The sequence below is a fragment of the Nyctereutes procyonoides genome, unplaced genomic scaffold (assembly GCF_905146905.1).
Source record: "Nyctereutes procyonoides isolate TBG_1078 unplaced genomic scaffold, NYPRO_anot_genome, whole genome shotgun sequence".
Lineage (NCBI taxonomy): Eukaryota > Metazoa > Chordata > Mammalia > Carnivora > Canidae > Nyctereutes > Nyctereutes procyonoides.
In genome coordinates, this window is record NW_026575034.1 from 8,810,421 (window position 1) to 8,836,683 (window position 26,263).

The 26,263-nt window shown below is 48.0% G+C and overlaps 1 protein-coding gene across 7 annotated transcripts in view; it reads right to left on the reverse strand.

The window, feature by feature from the left end:
* NAV2 (neuron navigator 2) overlaps window positions 1–26,263 on the reverse strand; it is a 724,598-nt gene that overhangs the window by 226,136 nt on the left and 472,199 nt on the right. For 6 of the 7 annotated variants that reach the window (XM_055317510.1, XM_055317509.1, XM_055317508.1 and 3 more), the window contains 2 exons: window positions 19,011–19,083; window positions 6,667–6,925 (listed from right to left, as the gene is read on the reverse strand). In XM_055317510.1, coding sequence (XP_055173485.1) covers window positions 6,667–6,925; window positions 19,011–19,083 — 332 coding nt within the window. Of the gene's footprint in view, window positions 1–2,036; window positions 2,106–6,666; window positions 6,926–19,010; window positions 19,084–26,263 lie in introns of all 7 variants that reach the window. The other variant, XM_055317516.1, reaches the window with a different exon arrangement.

A 26,263-nucleotide genomic window follows, 5' to 3' on the forward strand; every position in this document is an offset into this window, starting at 1 on the left:
CCTCAAAAGACTCCCTTGTTTCTTGCTCTGGCAGGCATTTCTCAAACTGCAATTCCTCTGCTATTTCCAAATAAACTCAATTTGAGTCTGGTAATTTGAGCTCACCTCCATTTACCTCCTTGTTTAGGTTGACACCTAAATCTGCACAACATTGGAAGATCTGGGAACCCCGTGTGCCCTGCAGTGAGTATCCAAGTCAGACCCCGTGTTATTTTTCAGGGGAAGCAGGTGCTCTCTCGCATAGTGTTATGAATTGTGTATTTATGTCCCACCTGCCCCTGCCCCTATTCAGGTGTCATAACCCTAATCCCTAAGGGACAGTATCCGGAAATGGGGCTTATGGGAGGCACTTAGGTCATGAGGTTAAAGATCTCATAATGGGATTAGTGCCTCATAAGAAGAAAACGGAGAGGGCTTGCTTCCTCTCTCGCTGCTTGCCATGGGAGGACATAGCAGGAACACGGCCATCTGGAAACCAGGAACAGGGCTCTCCTTAGAACCCCACTGGGCTGGCATCTCAGACTTCCCAGCTTCCAGAACCATAAGGAAAACATTTCTGTTGTTTAAATCACCCCGTTTATGGTGATCTGTTCTAGCAGCCCAAACCGACAAAGACACAGGATTCTGAGAACCACTGATATACGTGGGTGCCTTCCTGTTCCCCAAAATCAAGTCTGGGCAACATATGGACTTGTTCTACAGAGAAGGAACTGCCCTGTGCCTTCTCCCCATCAGCCAGGTAGATTCCGAGTTGGGTCTATGTGTAGCCTCTTAGAAAAGAAAAAGAGAACGCTGGCTAGCAAAGGCACCTAGAGCTTGACAGCGTAGGGCAACAGGCAGACATGCAGTATGGATTTTCGTCACACGGATACAGATACAAATGTAGTGTGGGTATCCCATTAGAATTCAATGAAAATGAAGAGATTCCACCCCGGCATCAGGTTCTGTGGTGCTGGGATGGTGCACAGGGCAGGGTGAGGCAAAAGACCGAGAGTAAGGGCTGAAATCTAAGAGTTTTAAAAGCAGCCTCGACAATCCCATAAGGACGAGATTTCAAGGGGGAGGAAGAGGAGAGTAACACAGTGGTTAAGGTGAGGGGCCTGGAGTCAGATCACCTGAGCTCAAATCCTGATTTTTTCCCCCCGCTTTTTTGGGTAACTTACCTAACTTCCTCGATTTTAGTTCTCTCATCTGTAAAATGGGGGTAATGATGTCACCTGCTGCATGAAGACTGCCGGGAGGATTAAATTAGGATAATGCATTCCAATTGGTACATTACGAGCATTCAGTGAATATTAGCTATTGCTACTTTCACAGTAACAGTAGATCCCAAAGATATGACTGGCATTTTCCATATCCTGGAATGGGTCCTCACAGGAGGCAGTAGATGCCAAAGTCTATGTCAATTTAGTGAGCAAGGCTAGTTTGTATTTTTAGGTAACCGAGGCAATCTCTCCAAGGTACAAAAGAGCATCCAGAAACGAAAATGAGACATAGCTGCCTTGCTGCTTTGTCTCCTCTGACCAATTGGATTCATGCTTTAGGTCTTTATCATTCAAAAGAAAACCAATCCCACATTAGTAATTTTAGCAATAACAGCAACAATAAGAAGCACCACACACACACACAAAGGAGATGCAGGTGAGGCGGGATCAGGGCCAGGCCAGAGCAGGGAGCCAAACTCATCATAAAACCACTACAAAATCTACCTAGAAACTTACCTCTCCCTAAATCAAAAAAGGATTCTGATGGCCGAGCAACCAAAGCCCAAATCAGTGAAATGCAGTGAAATGTACACCCTCATGTCACGTACACTCTGACACACACAACCACACTCCTTTTCAACGAAGCTCCTCCCCCCCCCCCCCCACTCTCTCAAAACTCTCCAACGTTGGATCATTAGCCAAAGCATGTTTGGTTTTCTCAAACTGCAAACATGAAACGAGGAGAGGGACCCAAAGGAAACTTAGCCAGGACAAAGGGATCAATGAGTTGGGTTGAAACCATGCTTTGCAGGACACAGAGAAAAGTCTAACCTAGAGATCTTTTTCTGACCCAGAGTGAAGCGGATGATTTTGCTTTGAGATGAGTCCTTGGAGGATGCACTGCATGACGGGAAAGAAAAAAAGTGGAAGAGATGAGTGAGGGGAGAGAAGATATGTTAGATGCACGCATCACTAACAGGCGTCTATGACAACGGGGATGCGCCTGGTTGGCCGTCTGCCCACGTTTCCTACAATACACAGTCTTCCTTCCAGGTCTAACTTTTCTGACATGACAAAATTCCAATACAAAGAAATTGCTATCAAGATTATCTAAGAACTTTCGTTATTTTTTTTTTTTTTGATCACCTAAGAGTATCTAGATACTTGTATTTGCTTATTCTACTAGGGTGCTTTTCAGATAAAGGTGCCATAAAATGCTGACCCAAAACAAGGGTATAGAGGTTGGCAAGTTTCGCTGGTGTTGGGAATACTTGCTCTCAAAGGTATAGAGATGTTCATTTAAGGGGCACCTGGGTGGCATCAATTAGCATCTGACTCTTGGTTCGGCTCAAGTTGTGATCTCAGGATGGTGGGATGAAGACTCACATCAGGGTCCATGCTCTGCTCAGAATCTGCTTAAGACTCTCTCTCCCCCTCTTCCCTCTTTCCATACCTCCCCACCCCGTCCCTGAGCTTGCTTCTCTTTCTTGCTCTCTCTCAAATAAATTAATCTTTTTTTTTTTAAGAAATGTTCACTTAAAGTCTTCTGAACTTCCTAAATTCTAGGTTTTAGATAAAAATTTGTACATGTGAAGAATCTTGATTGGGCTTAATTGAAAGGTGAACTTGTTTACTGCCTTATAAAAAGGTAGAACTATTTACCTTTCTCGTATCCATACACCCAAACCCTGTTGATCCTGTGCCAACGTGTGTTTCTCAACATGTGTTGTTTGGAACCCTATGCAGTGATCTGAGGTGGGAAAGACAATGCTGGAAGTGAAGGAGGAGACAGGAGAGAATGCAGAAGAAAAAAAATGAAGCAATTGTCTGAATTTTTCCTCAACAGCCGAATATTGGTAATATGGAAGGCAGACACAGATGGAGAAGAAAGGGAGTCTTGGGGACTGTGCTCCTCTCTTGGACTCTGCACTGGTGAGGAATTTCATGAGGCAAAAAATAAGGAGCCTTTTCTTGGCCTCGCAGAGATTAATAAGAGCTGAAGTGAAGAGGTAAACGTGAGTCTCCACTGGGCCATCATGGAGGAGTCGCTCTGATTAACTAATGCTGGCTGCGCAAATTTCCTTTGCCAGCTTCCATGACTCCTTAACAAATTTCATGGAAAAGCTGCCAGGTTTTAGTGTTTCCTACCCCAACAGGTACAGTGTTCAGGCATGTCTGTATCTGGCAAAGTTGTAACAGAGGACTAAGATACCCAGCGTCCGGGGCTTGCGTCAACACTGATGATCGAGGTCCAAGCCATGACCCTTGGGACTCTGGTTATCAAAGCCAAAATGCGGGGTAGAAATACAATGGGACTAAGCCAGTGATGACATTTTACTAGTCTTATATTTACAGCCAGAGTGTAAGCATGGGATAGCAGATCCCTAAAACTTTGAGAAGATTGTCCTCTGGAAATAGAATTAGAAAGAATCAGTATAGGGATCCCTGGGTGGTGCAGCGGTTTGGCGCCTGCCTTTGGCCCAGGGCGCGATCCTGGAGACCCGGGATCGAATCCCACGTCGGGCTTCCGGTGCATGGAGCCTGCTTCTCCCTCTGCCTGTGTCTCTGCCTCTCTCTCTCTCTCTCTCTCTCTCTCTCTCTCTATCATAAATAAATAAAAATTAAAAAAATATGTTTTTTAAAAGAAAGAATCAGTATAAAATGTGTGAAACCAGTCATCTGCAGAAGTAACCCAATCTGGACCAGATAAAGGACAAGAGAGGACATACAGCAACTCCAAAGGCCACTCCGTGGCACCACAGCACAGAGTCAGGGGGCCTTGATGGCAGGAATCTCTCTGGAATAAGTGGTTATAAAAACCTGGCTCAAGTAAGTTTGGCTCTTCTTTAGGTAAAGCATTTATTAATAGTAGGATGTTTCTCCTTACTGGGAGATGGGTGTCCTGACTGGAACATCTGGTTCTTCTAAGAAAACAAACACCTTCCATGGAAATGGGTGCCTCGGGCTAGCATAGCTTAGTGACACAAGCCCAGGGTTGCTCAACACATGTTCCTTGCAATCCTATATGCAGTGAGATACTCTACGAAGGAAGTTCTGTGGCGAAGTTTGAGGAATGCTTTCTGCGTCCTCTTTGGAAGACTCGGTGCACCTGTGTTCCTCTCCCAGGTGCCCTCATCTCAACGACTGGCACCATTTACCACTGCTCAGGCCAGAAATCTGAGCTTTATCTGGAATTCTCTCCCTCACTCCAGATAGTCCATCTATTCATAGTCCTGTTGGCGTGTAAAGTGGCCCATCAACAGGTCTGCTCTACTTTGGTCCAAGCCACTGTCACCTGGAGGACTCCAAACGCCTCTTACCTGGGGTCCTGCCTTCCATCTCTACCATCCCAGAGAAGCTAAGAAGATTTTCTTAAAAAACTATAAATCAAATCAAGTTTCTCTCTTGATCAAGAAGACCCCCCTTCCCCCCAGTGGCTTCCTGTTACCTATAAAATGAAATGCAAACTCTTTACCCAGTTTAGCTAGTGCTCTGTGACTGGACCTCAGGGCCACAGGACCATGCGACCCCAGGGACCACCGGTCATACTGTCTTGCATGTAAACGGAGGCTTTGCTTACAGATACCTTTATCATTTTCCAACTCCCCTCACCCACTGAGCTCCAGCCACACCAGCCTTTTCTGGTCCTCCAACCTGCCAGGCTTACTCTTACACCACATGACCTTTGCACCAGCTGCTCTCACTAGCTGATCTATTCTACGCCTAAACTTTGCACGGCCTGCTCCATGTCCTTCCTCTCTCCACTCTGGTGTCCTGTCCCCAGAGAGAATTTCTTATCAACCCAACCTATCAACCTAACCCTTCTGAATCCCCTCATCTTATTGTAATCTGAGCGTTCTCTTCCTACCTGCCTGCCTCCTCCAGGAAAATGCAAAGAATGAGCACACTGGGGGTCTCATTCATCTGTGAACTCCAAGTGCCTAGAACAGTGCCTGGCACATGGAAGGCATTCAAGCACTAACTACATAGCTGGATGCATTTTGGCAGATTCGAGGATGAGTAAGAACAGTTCTAACAACTCAACCCAGATTTACCAACTTTCCCCACTATAGAACCCTTCCTTGCCAGTTACCATCCAGGAAATAAGCTCTCTATAGAATACAGTAGGAAAGGATATCCTGGTCATTCAATCATCCAGGGCCGCCAGGGACCTCCGATCAGAGGATGGCTCTCACTCAGGTGGTTCTTCAGGTCAGGGTACAGAAGCTCGCTGCCTGTTCCCCATTACTAGTCCGGGCATTTCGGCTAGCCTACATATTTCCATAATGTAAGTTGGATATAATTAGATAATTAATTAGGGGATCTGATTTACAGCACATCCATCACTGCGGGATTTTAACACCATCACAAACGGGAAGTAGCACTTCTCATGGGAAGGAAAAAGCTGTAACGTCTATAAGGCACCTGTTGTGTCTGGACTGATTTGTGCTTTGTCCAACTACACCGGGCTGCTGAAGGCATGAATGTGAGCGAGAAGCCCAGCCCTAGGATTATTAATGCTGATGCTTTTGGGGAACCAGAAAAGCCATTACTCCTTGGCAAACATTAAATGAAATCTAGCAATGTAATTAGTGACATTCAGAGGATTTGATAACTAAGGGTTTATAGCTTTAAGCAACAATTATTGTGGACTTTTCTCTAGAATTTTACCATGAGTCAAAAACTTCCTACCTCCTAACCCCCTTCCCTTTCCCTCTCTTTGCCATTAAAATTAATGTTTTACAAGGTGATCTTCTGCGGAGTCGTTTAAGAATGCCAACTACTCCCATCGTGACACAGTAGATGGTAACTGCCCTGGAGCTCTGAGTGCACATCATTCTATGGCCAGAGTCCCACTGGCACCATCAGTCCCTCTGGGAGCATCAGCAAGATCTAAGCCCTAATCCCACAAAACAGAGGACCACGGCTGGGGCCGCTACCAACTCCCCAAGGTTAACAAAACCTAGCCCGTGGCCCCCCTCAGGGAAAGTGGTCGCCCCCTTCCTTGCTAAGGACTTCCCATCTTTCTTCTGCACTCTGGATATTTCTCTTCTGCTAAAGCAGAGGCATCTACAGCATAACTTTAGCCTACACTAAGTAAAATGACTTACACATATAACACTGAACACTCAGCTCCTAGGCAAACATGCCAAACAAGTCTGGGGTCTATTTTCAGGGCTGTTTATGGCAAAGGAGCATGTGCATAATAGGCCAGCGCTAAGGCAAGAGCAGCTAATTAGCTTTGGCTGCTGGCCATCCTGACCCATAAAAGTACACATCTCCGCCAGGCACAGGAGGCAGCCCCGCTGCATCCACTTCAAGGTCATGCTAATCCCCCACTAGCAGTGGTTCTCGCACTGAAGAGGCCCAAGCGACAACACGCTCGGCCCAGGCTACCGTTCGGCCCGTGTGGAGGATGCCCCACGAAACACAGGATTATCAGTCGGCGAGGAGTCCCCACCTGGACTGCATTTCAGCTTGTGCTTTTGACTGCTGATGCGGCACCGGCTGGAGAGGCTGGCCCGGGGCTTGGGGAGTGGCTGGCACCTGTTGCTGAGGAGTGCCAGCCTGGCACTGGGGGGGCGCCCCGGCCGCCTGGGCCACGGCAGGCGGCGGCGGTGCAGAAAGGTGCTGCTTCTGGGGCTGCTGCTGCTGCTGCTTGTAGCGGGAGAGGCTGAAGAAGAGGCCTAGGATGGCCTTGAGGTTACCATTCCTGATTTCTGCAAGACAATAAAGAGATTCTTTTAGAGGAGGAGGCCCGCCTTGGGAGCCCTTTCTTGCTCAGGAGCTTCATTTCTCTAGGACAGGCCAGACTTCCCCAACACGTGGTTGGAATCACACCGTCAATTAAAGTCAGGCCTCAGCCGCAGAGAAGCGAGCTGATCCTCCCCCGTGGGGATGCGAGTGGATACGTGAGGCAAGTTGCGACTGGATGTCTGGCAAGTGCCGGGAGGAAATTCTCAGCAAGGACACAACCAGAAAAAGTCAGGCTCCTGAGCAAGACCGTGCTTGTCCTCAGGCAGAGCAGCCAATCCGGGACAGAGGTGCTCTCGGGCGCCGGGGGAAACACCGCTCTCCGCTTCCAGCCACTTCGTGCATGCCAAGTGGCCCCCACCCCACTCCCAAATCCTCACCTTGCTCTATCCCACCAGCCTTCCCTCAAACACATGGCTCTGTGTCTCCCTTGCCTACTAAATCACTAACTTTAATTTGGGATGGGTGTGGGGACAAGCCATAGGACTCGCTTTCATAAAGAACTCACACAAAAATTCTGTATTAAAAAAAAAAAAAATGCGAACAGAGTTGAGGGGGAGCAGAAAAGTTTTATTCCCAACAGGATCTCTTAGATGTTAAAATGCATTTGCCAAAAAATAAAAATAAAAAATAAAATAAAATAAAATGCATTTGCCTCGAGGCATGCATAAAAAGCTGCAGAGAAGGAATAAAATATTGATGCACAGGCCGAGGCTATGGATCAAGGGTGTTTCTCCCTGGGGAATCCTTCCTTGTATGTTCTCAACACCAGACGCAAAGGCCTGGGCCTGCGCTGACCCCGGGGATGAAGTACTACGGCCACCCAGCTTGAGGGACAGGAAGACGGAATTTTGGGGGCTCCCTCTGCTTTGCTTCCACCTGAGGCTGGATTTCCTTCTCTGAACTGGCAAGGGGAGCATCTCCTGTGTAGAGAACGTCCACGTCCAGGTTAGCCCCGGGCCGGGAAGAGATTGCTCATAGAGGAGCCAGAGCTTCCTCCGGGACCAGTCGCAGCGCAGAGGCTATGAATGGGGTCCTTTCAGAGACAAGCCCCATTCCCTGAACGCCTGCCAGTGTCCTGGGCGTGATCTGACAAGGCTGGGCTGAGTGACTGCCAGCCCTGAAGAAACGGAGATGACAATACAGACAGGGGTTCCCATCTGTACTCCGGCAGGTGCTAGCTGTGCAACTCCAGGCAAGTCACTTGATCTCTCCGGGCCTCGCTGGCAATATTGACTCAGTTTCCTCATCACACAAGGTTGTTTCTGCAGGTCCAGTAAGAGCATACCTGTGAAAGCACAGCGCGAACGGGGCTGTACTCCCCAGGCTCGGCTACTAATCACCGTAGCCCCCAGAATCCTGTAGGAGATTCCCATACAGGTCCAGGTTCGTGCCTTAGAAACAGTTTTTATTGTGGTCAGTGTAGGACTTCTCTTGCAAACCGTGATACTTCTGAGCATGAAAGCGGGGAGCTTTTAATGATGCCAGGTGGACAGGTGCAAACGAGGACGGGCCCAGACAAAGGAAGATGCTTATAAACCATTCTGGGCAACACGAGGAGCAAAGAAAGCTGCCCAGAGCTGGCTGAGGCCCCCCGTTTCTGGCTCTAGCCCTGCAGCTCTGCTTCCTTCTCCATCCTACGGAAACCAAAAGGGCAGCACATGCACCCCTGTGGTTTTGTTCCATTTCTGCTTCTAAATGTTCTTACAGGCACATCAGAGTCACGGATTGTGAGGTCGGGATGGGGGAGTGGTCAGCTGGCTCTGGAGCGTGAAGGGACGCACCCGTGGTCACCCAGCTGGGCCCCGCAGGCAGTTGGGACAGAATCAAAAGCTGGCATGCCGGGCACCTGTTAAGGAACTCGGGAAACCATGCCCCCTCAAAATTGACTTCACCGGAGGGAGAAAGTAGAGCTAATCATGCAGACTGGTGAAATCTATGTAAGATTTATTTTTTCGTGCCTTTTATAGCTATCGGGTTATATGGTTTACAAGAACAGGGACTACTACTAATTAGTATGTATCAGGTTAAGCTCTTAATGAGCATGATCTCATTCAGTCCCTACAACTTTGGAAGTGAGTATTAATGTCTCTCTTTTAAAGAGAAACAGCAGCTCAGAATGGTTTTATGACCTCTCCAAGGGAGTACGTGATGGAGCTGGGATTTGGGATTTGAACCTAGGTTTGTCCAAGCCGGGTCTCCCAACCCGGTGTAACTCGGGTTACTTGTATACTCATCATGTGTGGCAAATTTAAAAGCACACCAGATGAGGTTTTATTTATTAAGCTAGCTGGTGGGCACATATGTATTCTTTAGTCTTCTCGAAGTATTCTATTATTATGGAATGTTGGCACATTCCATGCTACAATTTTTCTTTTTTTTTTTTGGAACCACGTAAGAAAAACAAAAAAGGGAGGAACTAAAAATTCGGCATACCCAAGGGCGGACGGGTTGTCCACAGCAAGAGGCAGGCATGTCTGCTCCAGCACCTGGTGGCAGGCCAGCCCAAGCCAGGGCAAACAGAGACAGCTTTGTCATATGCTCTGCCCAACGTGGTTGCTAAGTCACTTACTGTTCATGACTCAGCATCGGTCCCTAAGGCATCATTTTCTCTGTCCAAGAGCACAGTCTTCTCAAAAACATACTTCTTAAGCAGGTAGTATTTTTATTATAAAGATCACAGATTCTTTGAGCCAGAAAGACCTGGGTTTGAATCTCTACAGTTCGTCCTGGATAGACTGGGTTTTCAGAAGACTCCATCTCTCTGGGCCTCTGTTTTCCTTCTTAAAATGGGCATATGCCCCACTGCAGCTTTCCTACAGGCTTGTTACAAGAATTCAGTGAAGGTTGAATAGAAAATGAGGGCAAAACACCCAGGACACTGCCTGACTCTACTTCCAATTTTGGTTCAGAAAATATGGCCACGGCCCCTCCAGCCTCCTCAGACCTCCCACCAAGGGCTCTGCACCTAAAGGAAGCCTAAGAAGCTCCCATTCTCCATCCTCCTTCCCACTTTTGCCCCAGTCACAGGCATCAAGAAGGAAACGAACGACAAATGATCTCAAATTAGACAAATGTCAATGGTGAGCTTCTGGGTTTTTGTGTTTGAGAGAGGGCGCATGCGTGAGTGAGCAGGCTGGGGGCCGAGGGGCAGAGGGAGGAGAGAATCTCAAGCAGTCACCACACCCAGCACAGAGCCTGACGTGGGAATCGATCTCATGACCCTGGGATCACAACCTGAGCTGCAATCAAGAGTCAGATGCTAAACCACCCAGATGCCCCACACCCCCCACCACCGCAAAATTTCTTTTTTAAACAGCTTTCCCCCAAGTATAATTTGCATCCAGAAAATTCAGTGCACAATGATTTTCAGTAAATTCTAATCTTACACCATTTCCATCACCCTAAAAAGAGTCCTCACGCTCACTGGCAGTCATCCCTAAACCCGTTCCCAGGCAATGTTGAATCTGCTCTCTGTTTCTACAATGTCTGTTTCTACTGGACATCTCCTCTAAGTGGAGCCATGGAATATGTGGCCTTTTGCAGGTAGCTTCTTTCACTAAGCATGTTTTTAAGGCTGACCCACTTTGGAGCATGTATCATTTGCTGTGTCTCCCTATTGCTGAGTAATAGCCCATTGTATGGATATACCACATCTTGTTTATCCACCCACCAGTTGGCGGGGGTCTGGGCTGCTTCATTTTCTTTTCAGAGCACAGAAACTAGAGAGTGGCAGATGCTCTGTTTGGGGTTGGAAGCCACACAGTTTCTGCCATGGGTGGTCCATAACAGACAGTATCCAAAATAGCTAGAACTGTATTCTTTCCACATTTCCAAGTGGCATGTGTCTGTGTTCCATGAGGCTTGGTAAGCCGGCGGCACCAATGGGCTAGAAACAAAATCCATCAGCCCACAAAAATGTTACCCTCATGACATTTCCCAAGGTTTGGAAAAAGAGCATCGTTTAGTGTCTAATCAACTATCCTCACTCTCTTGATTTCTAGAGAAAGAAGATGAAGAAAACACATAGACCTCGCTAGAATGGACACTAGCTCGCTGGCACCTAAACCTGCAGGAGAACCCGGACTGCCGTTCTCTACCTGTGCCCACACCCATGTACAATGAACAAAGTACCGAGGCCATTTTTTCAATTTCCGTTAGAATTCAGTATTGCCAGGGCACCTGGATGGCTCAGTTGGTTAAGCATCTGCCTCCAGCTTAGGGCATGATCTCAGGGTCCTCAGCTCAGCAGGGAGTCTGTTCCTCCCCTTACCCCTCTGCCCCCTCCCTACTCCTGTTCTCTCTCTCATGCACGCTCTCTCTCTCCTTACTCTCAAATAAATAAATCTTAAAAAAAGAAAAAAAAAAGAATTCAGTATTGCCTTGACTCTTAATTCCCTTGGATTCTGATTTCTTTGCTCCCACTGGCTGGTATGAATCTGCACAAATGCTGTACGGGATGTTGGGCATGAAGGTTAGGAAAAAAACAGTTCTTTTCTTTCAGCATTATTTCAGAGAAACCTCAGGCCTGGTTTACAAAGACACAAACACTGGAACAATCTAATGCAAAGAAAGCTGCTCGTAGGGAAGAAGGGACGGGGTGGGGGGTGAGGCACAGAGGGAGGGCTAGCCCAGATCAGACCGCAGAGTCAGAATTCCTAGGCGGTTCCCTTAGCCCAGGGCATTGTACAGCTCACCCAGCTGACTCGGGACTGTGGATTCCGGAGCACTGTGCCTCCAGATGGGCCATCTACATAACCTACATTCACCACATAACTTCCCACCCCTTCCTGCAGCCCTTCTAGGTCCTGCTCATCAAGCCAGTCAATGACTGTACCCATAGGGGACATGGGACAGATGAAGGGTGTGAGAGCCTACAGGGCCCCTTTCGGTAACAGAATCAGGTCCACACTGCCAAAGAGGTGATGCAGGTAAAAGGAAATGGAAACAATCCGCCTGCTGCTTTTCTTCTAATGCTCCAGAGAGACGTTCTGCTCTCTGGCTTAGAATAAAAGGGGAAGAAGCTCAGCATCTAGGTTTCTGGCCAAGCCAGGTCTGAGCTCACCAAGTCGGCAACCAACTTCATTCCTTCCTGGAGGCACCGGAAGGCTCTTCTTGCCTCTGTCCCTCTAATCCTCAAGGTTGACAAAGACCTAGTCTTTGCTCCTGTCATATTATCTATATGCCTCGTCTTTGGTCTAGATTTCCCACGACCTCCCTTTCCTGTTTGGTGAATGCCTGATGTACCCTGTCAAACTCAGGGGAAACATCACTGCCTCCAGAAAGCCCCCAACTGCCCAGGCAAAGCCAGTCACTGCCTTTCTCTGGCCACCACTGCGTACATACCACTAGTACAGCTCTTTTACTAACTGAAATTAAACCTAATTTTGCATGACTGATATACTATGCCTGGTATACAGGATGTGCCCAGGAAATGTTTGCTGAACTAAAATAGGATATGCCTCACCCCCAGACCTGCACTTCTCCATGACAGGAGGATGGGCTCAGGGCTAGGTGTTCTCAGAACTCCCAAGGATACAGGCCATCCTTCCTCACAGGACAGGTGTACAGATGGTCGAGACAGGTGGAGTGTGTGTCGGGGAGGGGCTGAAGGGACCCTGAAAAATCACCCAGGCTGGGTGAGGCCCAAGCTCACATGACAATGGATAGGTCCAACCTTCTGGAACACAGAGGGGGCAGGAAGACCTAGTCCAGGGGAAGTGCCCCAAACCAGTAGCGTCTGCATGGGGCTCATCTGGGCCTGCAGCCTCTACCCTGGAACAAAGGCTCTCTGTGGTCCTCTGGCAGGCATGTTGGGGCAGGGCACGATCTGCTGCAATGTTTCAAAGACAGGTGCATACACCCTCCTGGGGTTCCAAACCCTGCTTTAGTCATTGAAAAAGGCAGACAAGTACCTGTGGGGCTTTCCAACCACTGATGTTTTTCATCAGAGGAGGAGCCTCGGGGCACTCAATCATCTTCAAAAGGAAAACAAAAAGCATTAAAACTACATTATTTCTTTAAACACAATAATGCTTTTCTAGTAATTAGGCAGGTGGTTAGAAGTGTAAACGGTGGGGAGAGACAGAAAATACCAGGCCTCTGAAACAGGCATGAGTAGCTTAGCCACAGCAGATCTTGTAGACCTCCCACGTGGGACTTAAATCTCTCTGAGTCTTAGTTTCCTCATCTGTATGGTGAGGATAAGATGAATACTGGTCTCAAAAGGTTGCTGGGGAGGGGGGGAACGCCTGGGTGGCTCAGCGGATGGGCGTCTGCCTTTGGCTCGGGGCGTGATCCTGGGTCCGGGCATCAAGTCCCACACTGGGCTCCCTGAGGGGAGCCTGGTTCTCTCTTTGCCTATGTCTTCTGTTTCTCTCCCTCTCTCTCTCATGAATTAATTAAAAAAGAAACAAACAAAAAATTTTAAAAAGGTTGCTGGGGGCGGGGGATTAAATAAGATATAAAACACATACAGCCCTTAGCTCAGAGCCTGCCACCTAGGTTCTCCAAAAATGGCTCCTATCCTACAATTTAAACAGTATGCCAAGTGAGAGGGCTCTTGTAATCCTGAAATTGAATGACGTGAATAAAGCCCATTTGAGGATAAACGTCTCTACGTACTTTTCCTCTGTAAGTTCCGGGAGTTGACAAAACTCAGGGCCAGGCACCTTCCCACAAGACTGCACTAGTCCAGAACCAGTCTTACTCTCAAACATCATCATTACCTCCCACCCCAAAAGTCAAGGTAAGAAGATCTAGAGGACTCTTTCTGCCATCTTTCTGTGCCACTGTAATGTGATTTCCCATGAACTCCACATGAACGTCCTGAAAGATGCCCCCGAGAGCCTTAAGAATGCCGAAAAGAGAGGCAAACACCAGGCTCTTAATCAGCCGTGCTCCAAAGTTGTCCTTCAGTTTCTACATGTGACAATGAAGCACAGTTACATTGGCAATTTGAAATCCCTGATGAACACAGAGCTGGGAAAATCGTTGTGAACCTCATGGGCAGGTTAAACAAGTATGGAGGGATCAGCCCCAGACTGGATATACAACTCAAAGATTAAGAAAAATGGCAGGATAATCTGCTCCTGTCCCACCAGTTTGGTTTCATTGTACGGACAACCTCAGCTGGCACCACGGACCATGACGATGCAAGGTGAAAACACACAGGAGGGAAAATCCTGGGATTCCTTTTCTCGGGATGTAATACATACATGCAAATAAAATGCCTCAATGGATGAAAGACAACAACAAACCAACGAAAACAAAGAACACAGAACATCCAGGTGAGAAAGTGTCACAGAGCAGGGAGCGTGGTCATGTCTGACGATCAGAGTCTGCATATTTCGCCCCCTCACCAAGGAAAAGAAGGTGGAGTCCTTGCGCTCCTCGAAGACAAAAGAGTAGAGGCGCCAAGAGAATCACTCCAAGTCGGGTGCTGGCATTCCAGGCCCTGGATGGATATCTACTCTGCTCAGACTTAGCAGGTCTGCCTCTTGGCCACCTATGTCGGGGAGGGACAAGCTGGAGAGAAGCTGTGTGGAGGGGGCTTCCAGGTTACAGAAGATGGAGCCCACACATTCCTGCCAGTTCTGTAGCGGATAGGATAATGCAGGGATGAGCAGAGGAAAGTCTGCTAGGAACACCTTACGTGGGGACCACGAGGGCCCCGAGTCGGGGAGTGCCTGATATAAATGCTGCCCACTGAGGGAGAGCCAGGATTGCTGGACAATCTCTCAAAAGACTACTGATGTCCTGGGAGCATCATGGGAGGAAGTCCATGGGCAGTGGGGCATGCAGAGACTCCCGCTCGGGGACAGCAGCCATTCTGGCCACCTAAGAGGCCAGCAACATCACTAGCAGTAGCATTCTGCTTGCTGTACCTGCCCCAGGCCTAGGGGCTCTGGCAAAGGGAGGGGGGTGGGCAGAGGTCATTAGGTCCCATCCCTCTTCAATCTCCTTCCTCTTTTCCTTCTATTTTTTTAAATCAATTTTTCTTTTGAAAGAGGGGAAAAGAGAGAGAGAGTGCATGCGTGCATGCGTGAGCTGGGAAGGGGCGGGGAAGAGAAATGCAAGGCTTGACCCAGGACCTTGAGATCATGACCTGAGCCGAGACAAAGAGTTGGATGCTTGACCGACTGAGCCACCCAGCTCCACCACCCTCAATCTTCTAAAGCCATTTGCTCTTGGGCATATGGGTGAAAAAGAGCTCTTTGAGCAGCATTTGAAAGTGATGTTTAAAAACAAGACCAAAACTAAAAGGCAACCAACCTACAGAATGGGAGAAGATATTTGCAAATGTCTAATCAGATAAAGGGCTAGCATTCAAAATCTATAAAGGACTGACCAAACTCAACACCCAAAAAACAAACAATCCAGTCAAGAAATGGGCAGAAGACATGAACAGACATTACTCCAGAGAAGACATACACATGGCCAAACAGACATGAAAAAAAAAAAATGCTCCACATCACTCGGCATCAGGGAAATACCAACCAAAACCACGAGATACCACCTCACACTAGTCAGAGTGACTAAAATTAACAACTCAGGAAACAACCGATGTTGGTGAGGATGTAGAGAAAGGAGAGCCCTTTCACATTGCTGGTGGGAATGCAAGCTGGTGCAGCCACTCTGGAAAACAGTGTGGAGGTTGCTCAAAAACTTAAAAATAGAGCCACCCTACGACCCAGCAATTGCACCACAATGGTATTTATTCAAAGGATACAAACATAGTGATTCGAAGGGGCACCTGCATCTCATGTAATAGCAGCAATGTCCACAGTAGCCAAACTATGGAAAGAACCCAGATGTCCATTGACAGATGAATGGATAAAGAAGATATGTGGTTGGTGGGTGTGTATGGTATATGTAAAAATATATGTAAAAATTTTTGGTATATATGTGTATATATATATGGTATACATACACACACACACACACACAATGGAATACTACTCAGCCATCAGAAAGAATGAAATCTTGCCATTTGCAATGATGTGGATGGAACTAGGGGGTATTATGTTAAGCAAAATAAGTCAGAGAAAAACAAATACCATATGATCTCACTCATATGTGGAATTTAAGAAACCAAACAGATGAACATAGGGGAAAGGAAGGAAAAATAAAGTAAGACAGAAACAGGGTGAACAAACCACAAGAGATTCTTAACTGTAGGAAACAAACTGAGGGTTGCTGGAGCGGAGGTGGGTGGGGGGATGGGGTAACTGGGTGATGGCCACGAAGGAGGGCACTTGATGTGATGAGCATTGGGTGTTACATGCAACTGATGAATCACTAAATTCTACCCCTGAAACTAATAATACACTATGTGTTAAATTGAATTTAAAGAAAAAATAAAAAAATAAAACTGTTGTAAACATTAGCATAAAACTGTTCTAATAACTGACCAGGACTGACAAGTTATACATTCTGGCCAAGACATCAATCAGGAAGTGAGTCTCTACTCAGCAGGGAAGATGGGTGGGTTCAACATCATGGGGGGGGGCAGTTACTGAACCAGCATGAAGCCTCTTCACAGGTGTGCCCCATGACGGATACCTCAACACACTGGTTCAGTGCCCCTCCAGGGCCACATCCTAATCTGTGCACAGAGACCCTTCAAGGCCACATCCTAACATGAACGAGGCTGGGGCTGAGCGTCTGCACGATATGCCTCTGTGGGCTGCACATCCTCTGAGACAGTGTTCCAGCACACAGAGTTCTAAATCGTTTCTGGTTTCTTTCACCTGTACGTGACACACCTCGATTTCATCCACCTGCTGTCCCAAAAGACACCACAAATACAAGTTGTGAAATCACAGAGGCCTGGGTTCAGCTCTGGCTCTGCTGCTCACTAGGTACAGGCTTTGAGGAGGTCACTCATAACCTCTTGAAGCCAAGCTTTTCTCCTCTGTAAACTCAAGCTATTATAAATTCCCACCTCAGTTGTGAATGCTGGAGCTGCTACACATAAAAACCTTTTTAAAAAGCACAGGTGGAAAAAAATTAAAAATAAAATAAAAAGCACAGGTTGGGGGAATCCCTGAGTGGCTCAGCGGTTTAGTGCCTGCCTTCGGCCCAGGGCATGACCCTGGATCAAATCTTCCTGGGATCAAATCCTGCATCAGGCTCCCTGCGTGGAGCCTGCTTCTCTCTTCTCTCTCTCACTCTCATTAAAAAAAAAAAAAAAAAAAAGGCGCAGGTGGTTTATTCAAAAGTATTTACTGAAAAACCTATGCCTTAAGGTATAAAGAGTTGGGGGAGGGATGGCACCTGGGTGGTTCAGTTTGTTAAATGTCTGCCTTCAGCTCAGATCATGATTCTGGGGTGCTGGGATCGAGCCCCACATTGGGCTCCCTGCTCAGTGGGGAGTCTGCTTCTACCTCTGCCTGCTGCTCTCCCTGCTTGTGCTGTTAAACACATAGAATCTCAAAAAAAAGAAAAAAAAAAGATGGGCTAGGTGTAGGGGAGCAAGGCAGAAAGAGAACGCTTAGATAGATGGCAGAGTGGCCAGGTGTCACCTCCAGGCCACATGGGGTGAAGCTGACCTACACAGAGTCCACATTCCCCAGAGTCCTTTGTGCTGAGTAGGACTCTGAAAGCCCCTACTGATGGCCTGCCAGGGGGCACAGGCCTGGGGCCTGACGACTTCCCAGAAACCCGAGGCGTGTGTGCCTGTCACCCACCAGCCAGCGCAGGAACTCCCCCCAGAAGGCAATGATGCTCCTCGAATGGGAATTTGCACCTCCCTCCCTATGTGTGGAAACACCACACCAACCCCCCCCCACCCCAGCAATGTGCGTTCCCTATGTCATTCAGCCCAGATCTCGGCTCCACCGTGGAGGGCCCCTCCCCAAGGGCAAAGGATTCCTCAAAGGACCTCCCCTCCCAGAGCCGGGACTACCCAGCAGCAGCCACGGAGACCTCTGGAAGCGGTGTGTCCAGCCCCGACCTGGGACAGGCCTGGCACCTGAGAGGTCGCCGCCTTCAGACGTGACACGCCTACGAGGCACCAACGGTAGCCACCCGCCCCCAGTGCCGTCCACACAGCCAGGAACACCAAGCTTTCGCCGCATAGCAGGGCAGCGGCGAGGAACGGGCACTTACCTGTTCCGCTGGGCTGTTTCCTCCCTCACTGGCCCCCCTGGCCCCCCACCCCGACCACCTGAGTCGCTACTAATAGGCATCTTCTCAACAAGCAGCCTCGCTAGGGAAAGGTGGGGTCATGTGAGGCCCAAACTGCTTTACCTGTTCTGGGACAACTGGAGGCAGGTGCAGCCTAATGAGCCTGGGAGGATGCCGGGGCCTGGGGCAGCTCCTGAGCTGGCAGCCGCTGGTATTTACAAACAGGAGAGAGCGCAGAAGATTCCAGGGCGAGATGTTGCCTGAGGCGGCTGAGAATTCGGACCAGCCATCTCCAGACCAATACTTCATTGAATAGCGAACCACCAGCACACGCTAATGTGCTAATTAGCCACCCAATTGGAGTTAATTAAAAACTAATCAGGATGTCAGAACGTAGCCTCTCATTAATATATCACGTGTTTTCTTTCTTTTTATTTATTTTTTTTCTTTTTGAGCTAGGAAAAGTGCTGCTTCTTCTAATAAAAGTAAGAGATAAGGATTCGGCATTTTTCCCTGGGAACTGTACAACTTAAATATGTGCTGTGGCTAAGCGTTCTCTCTCCCACAGATAAGGCCTGGCTTGATAATTAACTGAATTGCCAGCCGGGTGAATCGAATCAGCCTTGTTTGGTTAAGCTCTCCTCAAGAGCAGCAGCTCCATTTCCAGGACTCTCTCCCTCAGTCTCTCGCAGGCATGGCCAGCATGGTTGAACCTACATTCCTGGAGTGATTCTTTAGGTGTCAGAAAGTTGGCATCCTCGAGTCTAGACAGGCCTCGAGCAGCCTTAAAACCAGGAAGAAAACAAAACCAGAAGAGCCCACCAGCACCCCTGGGCTTAACTGTATTAAAGGCATCAGTAAGGAACAGGTGGGCATTTCTAACGATGAAAAGGCAGCTTTACGACAAGTGTTCTGACTCACCTTCTGCAGACAGCCCCTGGATGTTTATTCCCTTAGCTGCCAGGAAATTCAAGCAGGCATCTATGTTTTCAATCTAGGAAAAGAAAAAAAAAAAAAAACACAACAACAACATAGACTCAATCAATGTTCAGCCTTCTCCAGAGCCACCTTTTATCAGGAACAAAGGGCGATGTCAGAGAGAGGGTTCACTGTGCATTTGCTAAGGTTCCCAATGACGAAAAAGGACGTGTGAACGGCAGATGGATGGATGGATGGATGGGTGCAGGTCAGGACTCTTTGTCTGTACTTGCACAGGAAAAAGTTACCTAATATTCCAACCACACAGCTCCAGAAGTCAAGGCCCTGGCTTGCTCATGGCTGCCAAAAATAACCAGAGTGGAATGGGAGAGCCTATGTGCACCACTGTCACTAGAACTATCCTGAAAATTTGAGCAGCTGCCAGAAAAATGGAGGTGGGGATGAAGGGGACAGTAGGCCCACCCGACCACTGGCAGCTGGGAGAAATTTCCAGTAGCAAGGAGGCATGCCATCAAATGTGAGACAGCGAACGGGGGTTTCAGCAGGGCTTGGGCCACATTTTCTCACAAAATTCTCAGGAAGGCAGGCACTGCAGATGACGAGGGAGGGCTGTGGCCTCAACGAGCCCCTCTGCCCTTTATGTTTTCTGCGACAACAAGGAACCCACCTGCCAGAGTCTGGGAGGCCTCCGGGCTTGCCAGGGCTGATGCCACGGCCAAGGGCAAGCAAATGTCCAGCCCTCGGGAAAGAACAATTAGGTCATTCCCAAAGGTCTGATTTGACTTCACTTGTCAGGACTAATGATTTTTTGGTATACAGGAAAATGTTCAGGCTCGATTAATGTCAACGATGACCATAAATAAAAGAAACTGCTTTTGACCTGGCACAAGGATCTTTGAATTTCACACGGTTTGCATTTCACAGTGGAGACCCCCCTCCACCGCCCACCTGCCTTCCTAGGCTCTAGTCAGCATTCTTAGAAACTCAGACTGTGTTCAACCCTGAGACCACGCTCCGTCCCTCTCCCCAGGGGATATTCAGAAGGCTACTTCCCAGTCACAGAGCAAAGCATCTAGGGTGTGAGACCTCTAATTTGAGTCCAGTCTGGCTCCGAAGCAGACTTCCCGAAATGCATGGCCTCCTCCCCCATGTCCAGCATTCGCCTTCCCTGCTCCCAGTCTTCAGACCTCCCAAACACGAAGTTAGGCTGTGGGACACCCGAATAAAACTGGTCTCATATTATAAGACCCTCCTCCACGCTGAGCCTGAGGTTGCTCCATCCTTGCAGCTTTCAGCACACGTTCCCGCCTCTCTCCCAGCCTCCAGCTCACCCTCAAAGATGGGCATCTGGGAGATATCTTCCCCCATCTCTAGGAAAAAGGGCAAAATGCAATTTCCTGCAAACTAAAGAAATGCTGATGTTACGGGTTATGCCTGCCACGATCGCAGAAAATCATTTCTTATAAAAGGGGAGGCAAGGGGCACCTGGGTGGCTCAGTGGTTGAGTATCTGCCTTTGTCTCAGGTCATGATCCCAGGTTCTCAGGATCAAGCTCCCTGCAGGGAGTCTGCTTCTCCCTCTGCCTGTGTCTCTGCCTCTCTAATAAATAAGTAAAATCTTAAAAAAAAAAAAAAAAATCTTGTTTTGCGCCTCCCACCCCCACTTTTTTTTTTTTTTTTTTAAGATTTTACTTATTTATTCCTGAGAGACACAGAGAGGCAGAGACACAGGCAGAGGGAGAAGCAGGCTCCACGCAGGGAGCCCGATGTGGGACTCGATCCCGGGACTCCAGGATCACACCCTGGGCCGAAGGCAGGCTCCAAACCGCTGAGCCATCCAGGCTGCCCACAAGATTGCTTTTTAAGTCTTCCTTCCTTCCAAGCCAGAATGACTGACAGGGACAATCAGGTGCCACCAACATGGAAGGAAGGGGGAGGGGAAAGGGGGAAGAGAATGGCAAGAAGGGCCCCCCCACACACACTTCATGGAAAGTGTTGCAAAGCAATCTGCTTACATTTGTAAGTAATCAAAATTACATCTCTAAATACTATTTCCCCCTGTTACAAAATCCCGCTTTGGAGAAAGAGAACTCTGAGTCCTGATTTCCTCTACTGTACACAACGGCAATGTACCCAAACCACACAAAAGCTTTGTTGCCTCCACAAAGAGGCACTGATACTTAAATCATGATAAAATTATAAAAATCTTCTACCCCCCCCCTTTTTTTTTCTTTGAATAGTCCTATCCTGCTTCTTCAGTAGATCTTGCACATGGCTGATAAGGGAGGTTTCCGCAATTACATCCCCGTGGGAATTGAGATAAAAAGCTGACCGCCCGGAATCTGTTAATGTAAAATCAAAAATAGTACACTTGGTATCTATCCTGGCAAGCGTCATGGAGGTGTGCTGACGTGGGTAGGTTAAGTTTTTTTCAACAGTGCAGCAGAAGGACATGGATTAAAAAAAAAAAAAAAAAAAAAGACATCCACCAACATATTTAAGAAAAGCTCTGCTTCTACTACAACATTGTAATTCTATAGAGATCCCTTCCAAGAAGCATAGCGCACATTCACTTGGCACATTCATGGGACATTCAATGAATATAGTATCATTTAAAGAACATGGTAATTTCTTCCTGCAAGGCCAGCCCTTGGTTCCTTTCAATTTGGTCATCTACTGGGTTTTCTTTTAATGTTAAATTCTATTAAAGGAATAATTATAAATAGGTTGCCTAGACTACTTCTTCCTCTTGTTGCTTTTTCAAATCCTTATCATTCTTTCAAAGAATTTCATAATTTAGATCAGTTCTCCACAGGGCAGGGAGGGTGGGAGAGAAGGGGTGATGATCTTGCCACCCCAGGGGACACCTGGCTGGTAACATTCTCTGTTATCACAATGTTGGGAGGGCGTGCTACTGGCATCTAGCAGCCAGAGAGGCCAAGGATGATGCTGAACATCCTAAGATGCACAGGACTGCCCTCCCCCCGCCCCAATAACAATGAAAAATCCTACCCAAAAGGTCAATAGTGCCAAGGTTGAGAAACCTGCGATTCTTTTCACCAATCAATATAACTGTGGAGATGTCAGCTCTGTTCCAGGCACCGCGCTTGATTCTTCTGACCGTGCTGGTGCAGAGTCCTCCTTCCTGTCCAGGAGCCCACATTTATATAACCCTTCTCCTTAGGGTCCACAGAGCCATCTGACACGCACACCAATCCCCAGGCATTTCAGGGAGAATCAGAGCATTAAGCAAAGAAGCATCAGGATATTCCTTCATTAAGTGAAGAGAGAAGGCCTAAGGGCACCAAGAATGCTTTCTCCTAAAGAGGAGATGAAACAGGGAGCAGTATCTGGATGGTCGGATTGCACTCCTGGAATATGTTAAAACCAAAAATAAGACCTTGGGTCATCATTTAAGAGACGATTCATAAGCCCATCAAGCGCCTTGAATTTTTTTCCTCTACTATGATTTCTCTGCTCACAGAAGGAGTTCAAAAAACATTCCTCAAGTCTCAAATCCACTCTTTAATAATGTTCCATTAAGGTTAAAAATCACTCCTGACAAGGCTGCTGAGACCCACGCTCTTTTCATCTGCACCCCGGGAAGAGAGCAGGGCTGGGAAGCAGAATAGGGTCAGATGTGGATTCCAACCTCCTGGCTTCACTTGGAATGAGATCAGAAGGGGAGAATGTTTCTTTGATCCAGCTCTCTTGTGATCGAAATTCACCTTAAGGTTTTCTTCTAAGTACCATACAGGTGAACAATCAATCCGTCCCCCTGCACTGCTGAAACTGCCAACTGCCACCACGCCCGGTGAGGGGAATGGCCGGGCCCCCATTACAGCACAAGAGTGTCCTCATGTCCATCTTTAATGAGGCCCGTGGCTCATGTGCTATCCAGACACACAGTGCGAGAGGCGGATCTGATTAAAGCTGGGAATGCAGAGTGATGGGAAAGGCTCTTAACCAGCAAAGTATGTAAATACGACCAAAGTTGTTCATTAACACATAGCAGCCAATATAAACTACTTTCCAAAATTAGCCGAAAAAAATCTGTGCAAAGCCTGACATTCCAGTGTTGCCGAGGGGTGGTGGGAGCTGTACTTTGAGCTGGGGGAGAAAGCTGTTCCAGTAGTTGCTGCCACAGAAATGGGTCCAAGAGCTTGGAGGGAGTTCTCTGAGTTTCAGCTGGGTGGGTGGGGGGTGGAAAGCCCAGAGGTGGGACCACCATGTGGCGTAGCTTGGGGACCCTGGGAGCAGAACGGGGCTGAATGAAGGCATGGGTGGAGTAAGGGGACCAACCAAGATCAAGGCGCACTTCTGTCGTCTTCCCTTGGTTTGGGGCCACATGTGGCCTCCACCGTGCACAGTCAGTGATGATCCAGGAGGAAAAGGCAACAGTGAAGGCTCTCTCCTAGTCTCAGCTGAGATCTCCATCCCAAAGTTGGATGGTTTCTCAACAATCTCTGAACTTGAGACTAGGAGGGCAACTTCCACCGACTGTGTGTGTTGTAGTTTTTGCTTCACACATCCAAGAGCACATCTCCACCCCAGGACAGCCAGAAAGCAAGGAAAATCAAAACAAACGCCAAACAACTGGAAAGAGAATGGGAGGGATGGGAGGCAAATGGAAAACTTCACATTTCAACCACGATTAAGGCTGGACTGGGTCGCATGATAAAGTAAAATATGCAAACCTCGGAAGAACGGCTGTATATCTCCTCTGTAGCTTAGAGACTGATCAAATACCATCTGTTGTGGCAGTTGTCATGGCAGCATTTTTCTCTGAATACCAGTGTAGCTGAGTGCAAAGCACACAAAAATGATTAATGCAAACTAAGGCCACCTCTATGGGTGGTACCTGGGCCAAGGGGAAGATGGGGCTCCAGGCATGCAGGTAAATGGGGTGCTAGTTTTCATGAGTTAAGACTTTCTCACCAAGTCCCTTGGAGATCTCCATCCTGGGAGGAAAGGCAAACAGTCGCTGCATTAAAGTCAGGCACAGCTACAACCATTTTTTTTTTTAAATGATACCTAGAGAGATGCCTAAAGCTTCAGCAGTGGTGGACCTAGACCCCGGACAAGGCTGACCAAGAACGTGTGAGTTCTGCGCACTATAAAAGCACAGTGCAGCTTCTTCATGAGCCTCATACATCAGTTCAAACAACTTCCATCCAGGAGTGTGACCCTCATGCCTGATACTGTTACTTGTCAACAAAAATCATCATTCATTCATTCTTTTACCCATTCCTTGACCCATATCAACTGAGCACCTGCTGGGTACACGGTGGTGTTTAATCCCTAACCTCACAGAAGGGGACAGTTTAACACTGGGGACTGGGCATAAGTCAATAATGCACAAGGAAGGACAGACAATATCTGTCAGGTACTAGTCCTGATCTAGCCAGGGGATTGCAGGAGGAGGGGGTTGGATAAATGTGGGGTTTTTTTAAAAGATTTTATTTATTTATTCATGAGAGACACAGAGAGAGAGGCAGAGACACAGGCAGAGGGAGAAGCAGGCTCCATGCAGGGAGCCTGATGTGGGACTCGATCCCAGGACCCCGGGGTCACGCCCTGAGCTGAAGGCAGATGCTCAACCGCTGAGCCACCCAGGCTTCCCCCCACCCCCACCCCTTTTTTTTTAAGGATGGATAAAAATTTCTTAAGGAAGAGAGAGCATGCTGGTTCAAAGAGGCAGGGCTTTTGGTTCATCTATTCACTGATACAGCCCCAGCTATGTACTCCTCACTGGACACTCAAGATTTGTTGCCTGAAGGGGAATTTGAGCTGAGACCTAAGAGTTAGCTGGATACTGAAAGTGGGGAGAAAAAAGTACACCCAACCTAGTAAACCTAAAGCTTAAAAGATTCCACGCAGGATGTAGCATACAACGTTCTGGCAACCAACAGAGAGTCAAAATGGTGGGAGGACAGCAGGCAGAGAAGACGAGCTAGGAGATAGGATGCTGAGCAAGAGCAGAGGGCTGGCCACACCAGGCCACATCCAAGAGCTCACAGCAGAGAAAGGCAGCGGTCCTTCCAGTTCTTATGGAGGAACAGTACTACCTCCCCAACCATCACCAGGACGACAGTAGTCAGGCCAAGCCCTTCCAATCTGAAAGCTTGAGGACAGGCTATTTTGCGACAGGGATGGCTCAAGAGGGGTCCTTGAAGTGGGGGCTTCAGTGACCACTGGGCTGGGCATGGACACAGGGAGGGATGGGAAGGGAAGGTCAGCATCGGTGGTCACATGCACTAGGAACGTCTGCTTGCTAACCAACAGGCCTCCATGCCTTTTTCACTCCTTCCTCTGCCCCTTTCCAAAAATAAAAATAGAAGGGGGGGGGAGGGGAAGAAGTCCAATCATGAAACCAAACCAAAAAGCAAAATGAACTCTGGAGAAACGCCCTCCTAAATGCCTGTCTCATCTGTGTTGTCTCTTTCCTCTGCGTTCCTAGGCCATGACCTGGTGCAGGATTTGTCCAGCTGACTATTTTTTTTGGACACCTCTATCAGTGTTGGAGTCCAGTATCATCTCATGATCCCATGGCTCATGGGCCACAGCGTGGTTCTGGAGACACAGTCCCATGGAACTGAGCTGGTGGGGCCTGGCCATCATCTTAGGATACTCCAGAAACAAGGGATGCCTGGGTGGCTCAGTGGTTGAACATCTGCCTTTGGCTCAGGCCATGATCCTGGAATCCCAGGATTGAGTCCTGTATCGGGCTCCCTGGAGGGAGGTTGCTTCTCCTCCCTCTGCCTATGTCTCTGCCTCTCTCTCTGTGTCTCTCATGAATAAATAAATAACATCTAAAAAAAAAAAAGAAAAAAAAAACCCACCCCAGAAGATACTCCAGAAACGAGGGAAATCTATATGGTAGCACATCAACTTCTCTTAGGTGGGGAGTTATTTAAGAGCATCTCTCCCTGTGAACCCTGTAAGTTGCTGTTTGCTTGGTTGATGCACGATGCCCTCCTAGCCCAGTAGCATGAGGGGTTCCAGACCCTCTGTCCCATCTTTGGCCCTTCAGCACATCAGCTTTAGCTTTCATGGCAGCTGTGAAACAGAAAACTGAAGAATGTGGAACTCAGGGGCTGCATGGGGCTTCGGTCCCTGTGTCTGTTTCTCTTGCTGCTTCAACGCCTTGCCCCGCCTCTTCTTTTGATTTGGCAACTTTATCCACCTTATTGTATATGATATTTATAACTTCAGCTTTCCAAGATGTTGTCAAGT